This window comes from Anguilla rostrata, chromosome 1, assembly GCF_018555375.3.
Source record: "Anguilla rostrata isolate EN2019 chromosome 1, ASM1855537v3, whole genome shotgun sequence".
Classification (NCBI taxonomy): Eukaryota; Metazoa; Chordata; class Actinopteri; order Anguilliformes; family Anguillidae; genus Anguilla; species Anguilla rostrata.
This window is the reverse complement of record NC_057933.1, coordinates 39,541,872-39,558,996: the sequence shown is the minus strand read 5'-3', so window position 1 is coordinate 39,558,996 and position 17,125 is coordinate 39,541,872. Positions and strand designations below refer to the sequence as shown.

The following is a 17,125-nucleotide window of genomic DNA, read 5'->3' as shown; positions in this document are numbered from 1 at the left end:
AGAACACAGTTTCAGACTCAGACGGTGAGGGCAGACGCAGATACAGACTCAGACGGTGAGGGCAGATGCAGATACAGACTCAGACGGTGAGGGCAGACACAGTTTCAGACTCAGACGGTGAGGGCAGATGCAGATACAGACTCAGACGGTGAGGGCAGATGCAGATACAGACTCAGACGGTGAGGGCAGACGCAGATACAGACTCAGACGGTGAGGGCAGACGCAGATACAGACTCAGACGGTGAGGGAGACGCAGATACAGACACAGACGGTGAGGGCAGACGCAGATACAGACACAGACGGTGAGGGCAGACGCAGATACAGACACAGACGGTGAGGGCAGACGCAGATACAGACAGACTCAGACGGTGAGGGCAGATGCAGATACAGACACAGATGGCGAGGGAAGATGCAGATACAGACACAGACGGTGAGGGCAGACGCAGATACAGACGCAGACGGTGAGGGAGACGCAGATACAGACTCAGACGGTGAGGGCAGACGCAGATACAGACACAGACGGTGAGGGCAGACGCAGATACAGACACAGACGGTGAGGGCAGACGCAGATACAGACACAGATGGTGAGGGAGACGCAGATGACGATACTCATGCTCATTGTGGTAAATGCAGGAGTTTTAGTCCACAATTTTTTTTTCTACGAAACCACCTTCACACGACACCTTATTTGTTCATATCCTGGGTGTATATCCTAAATAAAATGAAGAACTGAAAATTAGACAGGTGCTATCCTATTAGGAGTGAGGTGTCGGTTACTGCTGATTCATGAATATTTGGGGGTTTTAAGACAACATTGCTGGATGGCAGGCTACAGATGGTAGTGTGGTAAGAATGTCAATGGTAAGCGGGTCTTTTGCAAAACAAACACGAGCGCCGAGGACAAACAACCAAACGTGCGCTTTGACTAATTCATCGAGGTGGGCGGCGGTCGCAGGTATAAACTCCCTTTGTTGGAGTCGGCTCTTTCCGCGCCCGGATTTGCGGGGATGTTTATCCTGGGATCCGTCCCGTTGCCTGCCCCGCGGGGTGGCACAGGCGGGGGGGCCGGGCGAGGGGATGGGGGGGCTGCCTGCATTCTTTCAAATATCAGGTCGGGCCCAACTGGAATGAAAAGGCAGGCATTAGCCGTGGGGAGAAGAAAGGCGGCGTGGCTCGCGCTACGTCCGCCAGACAAATGAGGCCGCGCGGACGGCGTGCTGTTCCGGAGCGCCGCTTCCGCCAAGCGCCCGCCCCGCGTGCCGGCAGGCCAGCCGCTCAATCAAAATGTTAATGCGGATGAGTCCGAGTCGCTCAGAGACGCCCTCGGGGCGGCGCCCCGTCAGGCCCTTGGTCCGCCCTGCCCACGCTGTGCCCTTTTCACCTCAGACCCAAAGCTGCGGCTCCACAGCCAGCCGGCCGGTCGTGCCCAGGCCCGGCCGGCGTGGGGAGGACAGACCTCTCGTCCGGGTCCAAATCTGTCCTTGTTTTCCTCAGCGTCCAGCTCCTGTGCTGCTGACCTTACAGCTGTGGATGGGAATAGTGCTTCCTGTGTCTCCTCACTGTGAGAGCAACGTCTCTCCTGTACTGTCTGACTCTGCGCCGTTAAAAGATCAGCGTCTATCCCATGTCATGACTGTGCTGTTCCATTATAAAAGAGCAGCATCTCTCCTATGTCATGACTCTGCTGTTCCATTATAAAAGAACAACATCTTTTCCATGTCATGACTGTGCTGTTCCATTATAAAAGAGCAGCGTCTCTCCATGTTGTGACTCTGTGTTGTTCTGTTATAAAAGTGAATCTGCAATAGAAGTAAGGGAGCAGTGGTCCTAATTTCTGCCCCTCCTCAGGTTCCAGCCCTGCTCTCTGCAGGAATGGTTTTCATTGCTGTAGCCTCCTCCATTGGCGTTGTGTGTTCACCAGAGGACTAGGCCCAGCCCTCCCATTGCTGCTGGCTGAATATGGGTGTGGTGCAGTGGATTGAGTGCTGCCTTCAGGCTTCTGTTGCTGAACCTTTTAACAAAGTACTTCAGTCAGCCTGACTAACTGAGCCAGCTGGTCACCTGCAGTCAGTCCCATTTATTTAGTCAAAAATAATGAAATGTATAAGAAGCATTGACAATTGTGCTGAGTGAGGGCGTTCTTGTAGAGTGCGATACATGTCACACTTCTAGGGTATTATAAATATTTGGTAATGTGTTGATGCAAATGTCATTCTGTTATGTATTTGTCAGTGGCATATTCACTTTTCCCATTTAAACGTGTGCGACACAACAGTTTAAATCTATTGATTTTGTTCTCTTCAAATACACTCAAGAGGATAGACAAAACGCCAAAGCCTTTCTCCGGTTCATACAGTGCTGTGATCTAACTGCAGTAATCACTGTGATGTTAAATGGTAAAGCATGTAAATGATATACCGGAATGTAAATACCGCTGAAAAGGGATGCAGAAAAATCATCTGTCGTCAGTGATGTGGGCTCATGATCATCGCTGCCCACTCAAATTGAACTCTTTTCTCACAAACCTAGGGCGACATAGCTCAGGAGGTAAGAGCGGTTGTCTGGCAGTCGGAGGGTTTCCGGTTCGATCCCACACCCTGGGCGTGTTGAAGTTTCCCTGAGCAAGACACCTAACCCCTAATTGCTCCCAACGAGCTGATTGGTACCTTGCATGGCAGCCTTTCACCGTTGGTGTGTGTGTGAATGGGTGAATGAGAGGCATCAATTGTAAAGCGCTTTGGATAAAAGCGCTATATAAATGCAGTCCATTTACCATTTACCATTTACAAACGCATGCCTTTCGCATCATACATCACAAAAGAATCCTCCTTGTTTTGAGTTACGTGTGACGTCACTGGCTGGGGTAAGCCAGAGAGTGCAGGGTTGAGTATTTGCTGTCGCGGGGGATCGACCCCTGGCTCCCGGCATTACAGCTGCACGGGCCTGATACACGGTTCCTCCCGATGACTCCCCACTTTTACAAAGGGCAAAAACCCATCTTTGGGCCAATTTTGAAAGTATGTCGCAAGTCGCGGGCCTAATCCTTTCCGAGGCGGGGATCCGGCCACACTCCATCCTGGAGGATTTCTGCCTCCCCCATCGCTTCCTGTATCCCTCTCTTCATCTCGGAGGGATTATCCCGCCGCGCGAGGCGGAGGGCCGCCGCGACCGCGCCGCTGGTGGGAATATGAAAAGCCGGATGAGTGCCCGGAGAAATAAATCTTTTCTTCCTTAACGTTCCCACATCGAAATGAGCTCCGAGCACCTTGTTTATTTTCGCGTCCCCCCCCCCACCCCCGTCGTAGCTATTCCGCGCCTTCCGCTAGTTTGTACGATGCCAAGCGGTTTGGCCGCTACGTAAAAAGGCGGCACGTTTCCGTTTTTTGGTTTTCAGTCCGTCGTCTGACATCTGGATCCTCAGTACCTTCTGCGGAGGGCCGCGTTGCGTGATTTGTTGCGGTCTGTGGTTTCTTAGATATATTTTTTTTTATCCGCCCGGTCTAATTTTGGCCCCTGGTGTAGCCGAAGGCTTCAAAAAAAAGCTGCACCTGAGTTATGGGTCTGCGTTTTGTGGCCCGTTTGTTTCCGCTGCTGCTATTTTTGAGACGGGGCCCGCGAGTGTCCTGCAAGTACACAGAGAGGCTCGGTCTGATTTAAATACATTTTCTCAAGTGGTTCCAAACATCTGTTGCCTGAAAGCCATAAGTCATACTGACACTAAAGAGGGGCTTTGTATTTTGTCTGGATGGGCGCGCTATTATTTTAGTCTGCAGAGGAAGGGGACTGGAGCTGGGTCCCAGGCGCTGGGAGCTTGTTTGCCTGGCCGTTCGAGCCGGCTGGCCCTGGAAAACGTGGGGACTCGTCAGCGAGCGGGAATGGTTTACATTCCTGGTCAGTGTCCTTTGGTCTTGGAATGTGCTCATGGGGAAGAGCACATGTGGGCCTGTGTAAAACACGGCTCTTACAATAACACGCGGCGTAGTGCCACAGCCGCGAGTGTGTGTGTGTGTGTGTGTGTGTGTGTGTCCTTGACTTCTGGTCCTGTCTGCTACCTGAAGTCCATGTGGAGACAGGGAAGCACATTGACTCTAACAGTACTCTTCAGATGTGGCCCTGATTGGCTCTGGGTCATGGTGCGGGATTATGAGGAGCATGGTGCACGATATATACATCAGAATGCTTACTTTGTGACCTGCGCTGCCTTTTAAATCCTTCAGGATTTTCTCTCTTTCTGTCGTTATATCTGAAACCAGGACACGTTTATTGTCTGTCAATCGCAAGGAATGCATGCTTATGGTGGACAAGTGTGTCCTTTGCCCTCCTGTGGGTGCAGTGCAGTCATGAGTGGAAAGGTGCTGCAGAATGGCGGTGCGGAGTAACACACCTGACTGTGCTCAGTTATACACCTGAATTTCTCACCTGTTTCTTATTCATAGTGCTTTTTACTTTTGTATGAGATGCAATCAATGCCTTGTTTCTTGCTTTTTTGTTGCTTGCTTCTCTTGCTCTCATCCAATGCGACTTATGTTGCTCTCATTTCCTGAACTGCCAATTTACACAGCTGGATGTTTGCTGAAGCAATTTAGGTTAATTGTTTTGCATAGTGTCACGACAGTGGTGTCACACAAAGAGATTCGAACCCGCAACCCGCTGGTTGAAAGCGTCTTCTGCCCGCATCGTGCCACCCCCTGCTGCATAGGAATAGAAATGGGCAAACAGAAGGGCTTCGCCGCAAAAGCCTGAAGTTTCGCTAATCGCTCACCCACACTTGACAATATCCTCGCAGAAGCAATTCGCATAAGCAGCGCGTTTGCACGCTGCATCGCTGGGCTGTGTTTGCATACAGACGGTCCGCGTTGTCTTTGATAACGCCCCGTATATAGCATCCATATATAAAAATGTTTCTGGCGGGGGGTTTCCCCCCTTTCCTGTCAAAGGGAGGGCTGAGCGGATGGCGGTTTCCGGCGGACCTTTTGCGGCAGCCCCGGCCACGGGGGCGAAGGCGCGCGAGCGTCTGGCGTACTCGTCCCCGGGTCGCCCGGGGCCCGCGTGGCGGAGGCGAACGCAGCGCTAATGTATTCTGCGATGTGTTCTAAGTGATTCTCTCTCTCTCCCCGTCGCAGTGCCGGCGCCTGGAGCAGGATCTTCATCACGCCAAAGAGCAGAGCCAGACTTGGGCAAACAGCGCGAGGCACCCGACTGCAGAAAACAATCAGGAGCACGCTCGCAAGGTAAACCTCCCCGCGCAGAGAGGCCCCGCAAATTACGCTCGCGAGCGCCGGGTTACCTTCGCCGCCGCTCGCCCAATAAATCAGCTGTGTACATTGCCGTGTGAGGTAGCGGGGATGGGGGGGGGGTGGGGGCGGGGCGGGGCATTTGCCAACAATGCCGTCTTTAAACATGGCCTCTTCTGCCTGCAGTCTTATTTATATATGAAAAACATCCCTGGCACAGTCGCCGACCACCCCCACCCCCCCTCAGAAAAAAAGGGTAAAAGAATCCTCCCTATTAGTCACACGGGCTTTGTTTTGTGGTTTGTTCCCCCCTCTCTCTGTTTGGTGTATGTAATATGCTAATGAGCGGCGGTATCTGCTGTCAATGCGGCCCGTCTTTGCTCTGGACCCCGTTGCTCCGGAGCTGCTGACCGAGGGTGCGGGTGACCGGCAGTGAGGAGACGGAGGGGAGCGCCCCCTCCAGGCAGGTGCCGGGCTAACACCGGACTGTTTGACTCCCAGCTCTTATCCGCTAGACCCGGGCCCCCACGCCTAATGCGCAGCGCTATGAAGCGCATCATTGGAGGGACCCGAGTGAACGGGCCACGCCGGGAGGGGCGGGGCTTGCGTCCCAGACCAGGCGAGGCCGGCGTGGGCCGGAGGGAATTAAGGAAGGCGTGCCAGGCCGTGTTTTATCGCCCTGCGCTGGCCAGGCCTGCCCCTTGGACGGAGCCGCTCTGCGGCGGCGGCGCGGCGCTTTAATTGGGCCTGTTTGTGTGGCTGTTGTTACTGTCCGCGCTGGCTGCTGTGCTAGCCTTGGCAGAGCGCGCGGTGCGGCGCGGCGCGGTGCGCTGGCTCTCTCTCCAGCCTTGGCTGCTGCTCTCAGGTAGTCCTCCCTGCCGCACTGCCCGTCGCCGCGCCGTGCCGGAGTCCGGCTGCAGCCGCTTTGGACAGGAAGCCCGTTGGCTCGTCCGTCGCCTCCGTGCGCGCGCGGTCTCGCGCCGACGCTTTGCGTGCCTGCGTCAAACTGTCGCCGTGAGATGTTGCTTTCGTTGTCGAAGGTGGGCGGAGCTGCCTGGCGGGCCCCACCCCCTCAAGACCGCCACCCCCCCTCCCCCCCACTCCACCCGAGCACGTTGGCGATGCCGTGTGCGTGCCCCGCTCACGTGTTCCTGCGTTTCCCCTGCCTGGCTGAGCTCGGCTCCTGGGTCTGCGGCGCGCGGCGTTCGGCGGAAACGTGGGAGCAGACCGAAGCCGGAGTGCTGGGGCTCTGCGTCCTGGGGAAACGCCTGTCCGCTGGACTGCAGTGCTTTTAAAGGGGGCTGACAGAAATAAATAACAGATGTGTTGTACAGGCAGTGATTGGCGGGTGATGATGGGGAATATTCACATGCTTATTACACATGATCCCTGTGGCTGGAGAAGCCGCTCACATTAAACAGGACTGGCCAGTCTAAAGAGAGGGTCCAGCTCCCAGGTTGTACAAAGCCTAGCTCTATTTGTGCACTTCTTTATTTCTTAGCAGGTTCCATCAGTGGCTTATTAAGAAATATATTAAATTTTGTTATTAATGTAGCACTTGGTTTTGCTATAAATCCCCTTAATTATGGATTGACTCTTGGGATTACAGAGCTGGGTTTTTAATTTAAAATGAAATGGGAACAGCTGTCGTAAAATTAGTTGACAGTGCCAAGAACAGATCCTCAAAACAATTTGAAAGTGAACATGGCTTCACCAATGGATGGGAGTTTTTATTTTAAAGAAACTAAATAAGAGCCACGATAGGAGTGTACTCTTAAAGAGGATTAAAAAAGGAGAGAAACCATAAAACCAGATAAGTAAAATCCTGCCCTGTCAACACAAAAGTTCTGCTTTTTATATTTTTATGTACTGTATATATATATTTAAAAATTCCCTTTAAGCCAGATCATTTCATTTGCTCAGATTATTTCTTGATCCATGAGATTTAGATCTATATTTAACTTTTCTTTGACTGTTTGCCATTCAGCCTTGGCCTGGCTTTATTCTGGGATCAATATGTTTCTTGAACAATATTTCTCAGGTTAAAAGATGCTGTTTATGTCCAAATTGTGACAAGGACATGCACGCACACACACACACACACACACACACACACGCACGCAAATGCACACACACACACACACACACACACAGAAACACACACACACACACACACAGCCTGGAAGTCGAGGAGCAGAATTCATAAAGCTACAATAAGGCTGAGCAGCTGATGAATGCATATAGAACGCTGGCATGACAGCTTCCCAGCAAAGACAGGGCAAAAACCCTCAGTGCATGAAAACATTCAGCAAAGTAATAGAAAAGCTCTCAGGATATGACAACCCCAGTCGACTGGAAAAAAGCATGGATCAGTCAACCAGCTCACAAATTTCTTCAGGCCCACTTGATTTAACTCCAGAATTACAAATGACATGTTAAAAAAACACCAAAATTTGGATCAATTCTGGGATGCAGCTGAAAAAATATTTCCCAGTTTCACGCAGAAGGCCGACTACAACACTACTTGCCAGTTGTTACAAATTCTGATGCTGAGAGTACGGACAGGTTTTAACACATGAAAACATGTCCATGAGAGAAGAGACAACAAACCGATTGAAAAAAAAATTGAAATAGAAAATTTACAGTGCTGGACATTTTCCTCTCCTTAAATGTGTGACATTAACAGCTGGCCCTGTTTTTATTTGCATATCCCGGCTGCACACAGCTTGCTTTATTTTCTCACCTCGCACTGTTGCTTCGCTGTGGAGATTGATCATTTTAAATAAAAAAATCCCACCTACTCAGAGAGAAACTGAGTTCTTTAATGCTCTACACTACAGTTTTGACGTGATAAGTGCCAACAAACATAAACATTGCGCTGCTATTCTTCTTATTTTCTTGATTAAGTGGTAACTCAGTAAATGATTAACTGAGATGACTGTTACAATTAATTAAATAACTGTTTGACTTGTGTCGTGAAAATGGAGAAATGAATTAAGTGCTGAAATCATACCTGAAATTGTCTCTGGGCTCAAGGTGGGAGTATTCTTGAAAAACACGCCCACCTTTCATACATTTCTCTTTAAGTGTGTATGGCATTGCTCATCTACCACAAAGCAAGATGTTCATCTTTCTGTTGCTCAGCAATCTAGTCAGCGTTCATGGTTCATGGTATCGCGTTGTAACTGCTTGAAGTTGTAACTTGTTCGAAGTTGTTCCTTTTTGAGAGATCTCTAAAGACTAAAGCCAGGATGGTCCCAGGAAAGCCAGGGCGTGCCCCTTGCCTGCACTCTCTCCTGCGCCATTCATCTTGTTTGATTTGTGAGCACCTGTAAGACCCTCTTTGGTAATCATTTCAAAAGGACAGTCGGCAAACACACAGTCGGGTCTGTTTTCACCGGGTGGAAAATATGTGGCTTTCAGAGCGTCTGAATGGCCCGAGCCCGGGTGGGAGGAGTGGAGGGGGGGCGAGGAGTGGGCACTGCTGAGGTCATCCCCAGCGGCCCCTGCTCGGAACCACCTGTGTTTGCTCTCCAGCTCGGCTCCAGGTGATCACCTGACACCCCCTCAGAATGCTACCAATGCAGTTAATCATTACTGCGCCATTTTCTTTTTCCCATTTTGCATTCACTGTTTTTGGCTCAGTTCTCTCCATTTTATTATGGCTTCCAAATAAAGGCTGGCATGCGTAGCTGAGTGTGCCGATCTTCTGTTAGAACGGGGGAAGCAGATGTGAAAGTGTGTTCTTCAGGAAGCATATGAATCGCTTTGTATCCAACATTGCTCAGTGCTTTGTGCAGCTCTGAAGTCCAAGCGTAAATATGCTCAGCATTTGTGTTTAACACATGTTTAACAGGATTAAATGAGGAATTTTCTGGGGGTTTTTTTACAATCCTGGAATAGCAGATATTATACAATAGTGAAGCATAGTGTCACAATATCTTAACACAAATATTGTTTATATATCCTTGGTTTGGACCCTCTCTCTCTCAGTAATTTGATGTCTGTTTATTTGCCAGATTTATCATCGACCTTCTTTTCCCCCCAATGCATTTTCAGTTATAATATTTAATATTATATATTAATATATAATATTTTCTGTAATGTACTCTGTAAGAAACACTGCAAAACACTGCTGGCTTTAGGAGCCTAATATTACTATAACCCAATTACTACAGGACTGCAGTCATGAGCATTTTCATAGTAGTGATCTTTTATTAGCATTCTGTGTTGTAATTGATTTGCTTCTAATAGTCTGATTACATTACATTACAGGCATTTAGCAGACCCTCTTATCCAGAGGGACTTACACAACTCTGAACCACTGAATCTTTTATCTGTCCTGATTTTTAGGCTATTCTGATTATTGCTGTACATATTTGCTCTGGTAATAAAGTAATAGTCCACGATTCATTACTGGCTGGCAAAGAGCTGCTTGGATTGAAAAACATTTTTTAAAATGAATAATCTTAGGTTGGACATGATCTTCAGTCTAATTTGCCATAAACCTGATGTAAATATGTCTGATTAAGGGGCAAAGCTAATTAATTTGTCTGCTGTGTTCATAATTCTGCTCTGCTCTTCTGAGAACAGCACATGTGCACTCAAGCTGGGTATACCTGAAAACAGTGTGACAGCCCATTTAAAACAGGCAGTAAAAATAAAGATAGATTAGCCATGCTTATCAATGAATTGCCCTGCCAGACTGGTCTAGAGGTTTTATATTGGCGTGAGAGCTCGCCCTGCATCTGTCAGTATTATATCGTAATTAACAGCCGTCTGTTTGTGGTGGGGATTCTTATCCTGCTATCTGAGGTGCTCGTCCCTGTCTCATTCTTTAGCCAGTAGAACATTAACGTGGGGGCGGTACCTGTTGCCGCAGCAACTGTAGCACGCACTGTGTTTCCAGGTGAAGCAATGGCTGCGTGGGGTTTGTGACTGTACGTTCATGGAAGCACATCAACAGAGAATCTCTGGACAGAGTTATTGGGGGAAAATATAAGTTTATTGCCAATGTTAGACATTTTCATTAAAAATATGCACATATATTCCATATTTTCCAGTGTGTGTGCTCATTTAATTGAGGCACCACACCACTGCTATCTGAATAGGACGGTGTATTAATTAATTGGTTGTGTGATAGTCCATTGCACAGTTATAATTTACCTCAGGACTGCAGTCTAATAATTATGAGAGAATGTTTACTCTAATGTTGACACTAAAACCTCTTGCCACATTCACTTTTTAAATAATCTCCAAATCCATTATTTGTAAGTAGTTTTTTTCAGTATTTGTATTCCATACTCTATACTTCCATACTCCATGACTCTCATGCTTTCATTGATACAATTGAGTACAATTCAAAGTGTAAAACATTTGAGTGTAGGAGTGAGTGCTTTAAGTGCAGAATGGAAGGGTGCAGCGCACTGTCTGCGTTTGTGTTGGCGCATCGTGAGGGACACCTCACTTCCCGCGTCAGCGCTAAAGTGCGGGAGGAGCGCTGGACTAGCGGATTAAACCGAAAGAGCACACATGGTTCCCTCTCTGGTCGGAGTTTGGAAACACCCGACCACAGCAGCCTTCTGCACTTTGGACCCTCTGTTACTTTGAGGGGAAAAGGGGCTTTTGGAAAAGGGCAGCGCCTGTCTTTCTAAGAGCAAGGGGTTAACAGCGCTCCACTTTGTCAACTTCATTTTGCTAATATGATGATGAATGCTGATAAGTGCATGTGATTAAAAGGGAACGGGCTTTGAAGCTCTCCCTACCTCCCTGTTGGAGAAAAGTACATATTGATTTAAGAGGTTAACCTCTTTTTGATGTTCTCCTTGACTTGGGAGGCTCGCTCACCGGTAGTTGGGCTGATACCCAGGAACCAGGGCACGCCGCAGGTAATCGGAAGGGGATGGGGTTTGTATCGTTTGCGTATTTATCGAATCATCCCGAGAATGGTTGGGTATAAGGGGCAGGTTGAGGGTGATGACCGTGCTAAATGCTTGAATTTAGGCCAGAGGCGAAGCTTGCATGCTTTATTGCTCTGAGCCACTTAGGGCCGTGGCGAAGCCCAGGTGATTTGTGTAATTATAAAAATGCGAGGCAGCATCGTCTTCACTGGTGGCAGAGTTGCAGCGTGTGTCTCATTCGACCGTTTAGACATTTATTAAACAAAATAAATCGGATTTAGCTGATATTATCTGAACATTTTCCCAACAGCACTTATTTGTTATCTGAAGGACTTGTGTGAGTTGAAAGAGTAACATCACAGCATTGATTATCAGTGCCTGAGCCCTATATGAATAAAGGAGATGGTGAAAAGGGAGATATGGTGGAGCATGCTGTTGTCATGCTAATGAAAAATAGTTTGGCATCAGATTTTATTTGGAAAGTGCACATCGGCAATATTTGACAGAAGCAAAAACAGTGATAATGTCACCCTGACATCAGAGACTGTTTGCAGTCTGCCCGTGCAGTGGGCAGTGCCGTGGGGCGACATAGCTCAGGAGGTAAGACCAATTGTCTGGCAGTCGGAGGGTTGCCGGTTCAAACCCTGCCCTGGGCATGTCGAAGTGTCCTTGAGCAAGACACCTAACCCCTAACTGCTCTGGCGAATGAGAGGCATTAATTGTAAAGCGCTTTGGATAAAAGCGCTATATAAATGCAGTCCATTCAGTCCATTCAGTATGTAGTATGCCCATGCAGTATGCAGTCTGCTCATGTAGTATTCAGTCTGCCCATGCAGCATGCAGTTTGCCCATGTAGTATACAGTCTGCCATGCAGTTGCAGCTGCATGCGTTAGTTGCCCATGCAGTATGCAGTCTGCTCATGTAGTATTCAGTCTGCCCATGCAGCATGCAGTTTGCCCATGTAGTATACAGTCTGCCCATGCAGTATGCAGTCTGCTCATGCAGTATGTAGTATGCCCATGCAGTATGCAGTCTGCTCATGTAGTATTCAGTCTGCCCATGCAGCATGCAGTTGCCATTAGTTACAGTCTGCCATGCGTATCAGTCTGCTCATGCATATTAGTATGCCATGCAATGCAGTCGTCATGCATGTGCAGTGTGCAGGAGTAGACTGCACTCTCATGCTGTTGCAGAAGCAGAGAGGAAAGAAGTGGCCACTTGCGTTTGGAGAAGAGCACATTCTTTAATGCACACTTTCAAATTGCAAAAGGAGGTTGCAGCAATCAGATCAGGCAGAAAGTGCAATTTGCATGTCCAAATATGGAGTTAGAAAATTGTTTTTAAAATGTCTGATGTGTAAGTTCCCAGGACAATTAGGAATGGGTAAAGAATTCACTTTGTAAAATTAAGTGTTGCAATCCAGCTTTTGAATTAAAGTGGTGAATAGGTACACTTCTGAGGTCCTCAGCACTAAAATGATATATGGATATATGAAGTATTCTTATTTTGAACCCTGCCAGCCTGTACTGTGAGCCTGCAGTGCTGAAGATGAGCTGTGCTGTATATCCATAACTCCACCTGACAGAAAGGGTAGTTATTTTTTATTATCACCTTTTCTCTTTCCTCTTCCCCTTTTTATGTTTTTTTTTAAAAGGCAGCCATGTTCAGCTACAACATTCAACTGACAACACACACACACACACATACACATGATCAAATCATTTCAGACTTTGATTAGACCCCACACATGGGCTCTTAATTACTTACTGATTAAATATCTGAATTATTGGTCTTGTGAAAGAGCTGCAATGTGCTTCCATTATTTAGACTGTATTTAGTACCCTTATCTGGAGCGACTTGCATTCCTCACATTTTATACATATCACCCATTTTGTTGCCACTTGTTGTTTTACTGTAGCAATTAGGCTTTAGGACTTTGCTCTAGGGTCCAATGGAAGGGCCTGACCTGGGGCTCAACCCCCAGCCTTCTGGTTAGTAGCTTGGTCAGTAGCATCGCTGGCATATGGAGGTACATTATGGCTAATGAGCAATTCAGGTGTGGAACTGCGCTGTCTGTTTAGATATGAACTATTTGCCTCCTCTTCTATTTTCTATTGGAGGAATACATATTCTGAAGTAATCACTAATTAACCAGGTCTCCTGTCAAGTGGACTGTACCATTTTTACTCAGTCGTATTTTGATTCAGTCGTTTATTTTTTGCTGTTGCAAACAAGACTACTTTGGCAAAGTATTTTCTCATGAATTTCCTATGTTTTTTATATTTCTGAGAAGGTCTCTTTGAAATACAAACCATTTTTGAAAGAAGTCCTGCCAAAAAAGGCAGCATCAAACAAAAGACATAACATAATTTAAACAATACTAGTATTATGCTACCCCCCCCCCCTTTTCTCCCCAGTTTTGAATAGCTGCAGTCATTGTGACAGCCTCTGACGTCATGCCGCAGTTCACAAGTCAAGCTCGCACAGTCATGAACCGGAGGAAGAACCTTTTTGTGTGGCTTAACTAGCAGATCTGTGGGTGCCCAATCAACCAGCAGGGGTTGCTGAGGCATTATGAAGCTCTTCCCTGGCCCTGGCCGACTGAAACTGTGGAATCCCTGGGCGATGCTAGAGTCAATTGTGCATGACACTGTTGGACTGTTGGCCAGTCATCACTGGATGGTTCCAGGTTTAACCCTTTCACACAGATGCCAAATCTGGCCAATCCTATCCCATTTAGGGGGTATTCTATTTAAGGCTTTATAACTCCAGATATGAGCACCACAGAGACTTGGAAAATGGGTTAATTGAAGGAAGAAACTTGTACCATATGCAATGCTGACTTCGTTTATATTCATAATTTATGCAGAAATAAAATGCCGCAATTGCAATTATCTTGGCTAAAATGCAAAAATGGCATTTCTTCTCCTTTGATTTGAAATGAAATACTGAAACATTGGGTATATAAAACAAGTAAAACTATATATGTGTGTGTATATATATATATAAATGGTAAATGGACTGCATTTATATAGCGCTTTTATCCAAAGCGCTTTACAATTGATGCCTCTCATTCACCAGAGCAGTTAGGGGTTAGGGGTTAGGTGTCTTGCTCAAGGACACTTCGACATGCCAGGGCGGGGTTTGAACCGGCAACCCTCCGACTGCCAGACAATCGGTCTTACCTCCTGAGCTATGTCGCCTATATATATATAGTTCATAACCATAATTCCTTTTCCAGAAGTGTGCACAGTCTTGAGTGTGATATGTGGAACTACTAAAGATCTGTGAAACAAAAAGTAGGCAGTGTACCCTGGTGTCCCTTAATGTCTCCACATCTATCCATAATGTCAAAATTGTACATTGCTGTAAATCATATCATAATCATGACTGTTTTGACTCATGCAACTCAGTTTTGCATCATTTTCAAGTGGGAATTACTATCTTTTTATCAGTATGGGGATCTAAGATATCCAGGTATCCAAAAACATGTCCAAAACTGAATAAAACTTTTTTTTCCACTGTAAAGCATATACATTTGCCCCTTACGATGGTTATTTGAAACATTGGTATCACATTGAAAAATAATGCAAAAACCTTGTAACACACCATGGTACACATACGTAAATATGTAATCATTCTCTCTTGTATGTTTTTCTGTACCCTACAGTATGTAATCTTTTGTTTCATGGGGTTGGAATTACATTTTACAAATGTTACTATTTATGATCACTCCAAGGGAAATTTTATGTTCATCTAGCACATATCAGCACACGATAAATTTGAATGAATGTTTTCAGTGTCCTGAGTGACATGTATAATCCTTCGAGATACTAATACCCCACATTATGTATAGTAATATTACAATAAAATAGTATTCCACCATCACAAAATGTTACTAGCTTCACGGTAAATGGTGCATGAAACATAATACATGACTGAGCCACCTATGAACGCTTATACTACAGTATGTGAAATGCCCACATTAGAGAATAGTGCAAACCTCTTGAAAGACACACAATTTCATTGTGAGTGGTATGAATTTGAATAAAGCAGGCCGCTACAAGCCTCTGTGCTAACACAGCCCAGGGTACGCTCACAATGTCCCTATACTGACCTATTGGTTAGCCCCCAATACAAATATGCTGAGCATTATTAGCAAAGGCTAACAGTTGTTTCTTACGACTAATGTGAATATAGCAATATCAAAATTTGACACAATGTAAATAATTGAAATGGTACAAGCAGTAATGCTACATCTTCACCATGTTCGTATGTATCCTGGCTAGACTTTGTGCATCTTCCTCCTCTTCTGGCCCACTCCCCAAATCCATGTCAAAGCATAGCGAGAATATGCTTTTACGCCATTCTGATGACTTGGCAAAATTAATAAAATCTCCAAATAATCAAAGGAAAAATGCAGTTACACCTCACCGAGTGCTTGCATATTACTGTGTAATGTTACGGTTGAAACTCATGAAACTCTGTTTGGCTGGGCTCTTAATCATTGGTATAAAATTACAGTGAAATGTGCCATTGGAAAGCTTACACAGTAATCTACTGGATGAGACTAAATATTATAAATGACCTAGAATGAACTGAAAAGAGTTACAGAGGCATAAAATGCAAGTGAGCTATTGCGTGTGGCCAATATAAATGTCTCCCCGGCTTTCTATTTGTGTCCTTATTTCTTAAACAGATTGTTTAAGACAATAAATGACTGCTGAATCTTGAAAGGGACATCTGTACATGTAAAACAAATGGTAATATTGTACAGTTTTTCCGTATTTAGATATTGATAGTAGAATTAGGTGGTATAATTCTACAAAAATTCCTCGTTTATTTTTCTGTTCAGTGAGCAGCATTTTTCGCCGCTGTATTGGCATACCTTCAATCAACATCTCATCAACAGTTTGGAAAAAAGTCATTTCTCCATTACAGAGAAAGGATCAGGCATTTTAATTCAGCCAGTGTCATAAGGGTGACCGTTAAATGGATATGCAGATGAAATGAGGAAATTGAATGCGCTACACCATATGAACAGGAGCACAGGACTAAAACAGCCAGCTGTACAGTATATGCCAGCAAGCTGAAGAACAACTGCTGAAATAACAACAATAATGAAATTATTACAATATCGATGCTAAATAAGTTGGTAACAATGTGTTTAAAATCTTTAAAACATTTTAAATTGACTTTATCACATATTAATTCCATCTATATTTATGTTTGCACTTACCGTTCAGGTTCCTCATACACACAAACGCTTAATAACATTGAACATATACAGTATGGGGCTTGTGTGCCTTCCTGGACCAGGGCCAGGATTCAAACCCTAAAAATTCCAAACTTGAGTGGATTAGTTTACTCAGTTCCATTTTGTATTTGAGCACAAACCTTACAGCTTAAAGCAGACTATTATATCCCATTATACTGCAGATTGTGTTTTATTTTGCCTTTTCCAATTTGCCAATTCTCAGAGGACATGGGAGGGGAAAAAATATTTGTAAGGAAACATGGGCAAAAATTCTATGTGTAAATACCGCCATGAAATTGAACAATTTGAGACATTTGTTTGGTTACCAGCAGCTTCAAAATGCAACAGTCACATTGTTCTTATTTGTGTGTGGCATCCGTTTACTCTTATTTTGGTGTCACCATTTTTTACTTATAACATATGGAGTGACTTCAAGATGTATGTTTTATATGTAGGGAAAAATGCAAACATTTCTGTCGGCAGTGTAGCTGCACTACGCTGTTGAAACCGCAGAGGGTTCATCAACTACGGGAAAAGCTTCAGGATGTGGTACGGACACGGCGACAGGTGACGGTTGAATACCCCGCCCAGATACCGAGCCTCATGATGAGCGCTGCTTCTCCTTTTATGTGGAGACTGTTTGCCTAACCTTTTAGCGGGGCCATTCATAGATCCTCCCCCCTCAGCTGGCAGATAAGGAGCGGGCCAGGAGATCGCTGCTGGAAGAAACCAC

The 17,125-nt window shown here is 45.8% G+C and overlaps 1 protein-coding gene across 7 annotated transcripts in view; it reads left to right on the top strand.

Annotated features, from left to right (window-relative positions):
• Window positions 1–17,125, top strand: part of mipol1 (mirror-image polydactyly 1) — a 96,764-nt gene that overhangs the window by 57,729 nt on the left and 21,910 nt on the right. For all 7 annotated transcript variants that reach the window (XM_064336363.1, XM_064336373.1, XM_064336382.1 and 4 more), the window contains one exon: window positions 5,124–5,231. In XM_064336363.1, the coding sequence (XP_064192433.1) occupies window positions 5,124–5,231 (108 nt within the window). The remainder of the gene's footprint in view (window positions 1–5,123; window positions 5,232–17,125) is intronic.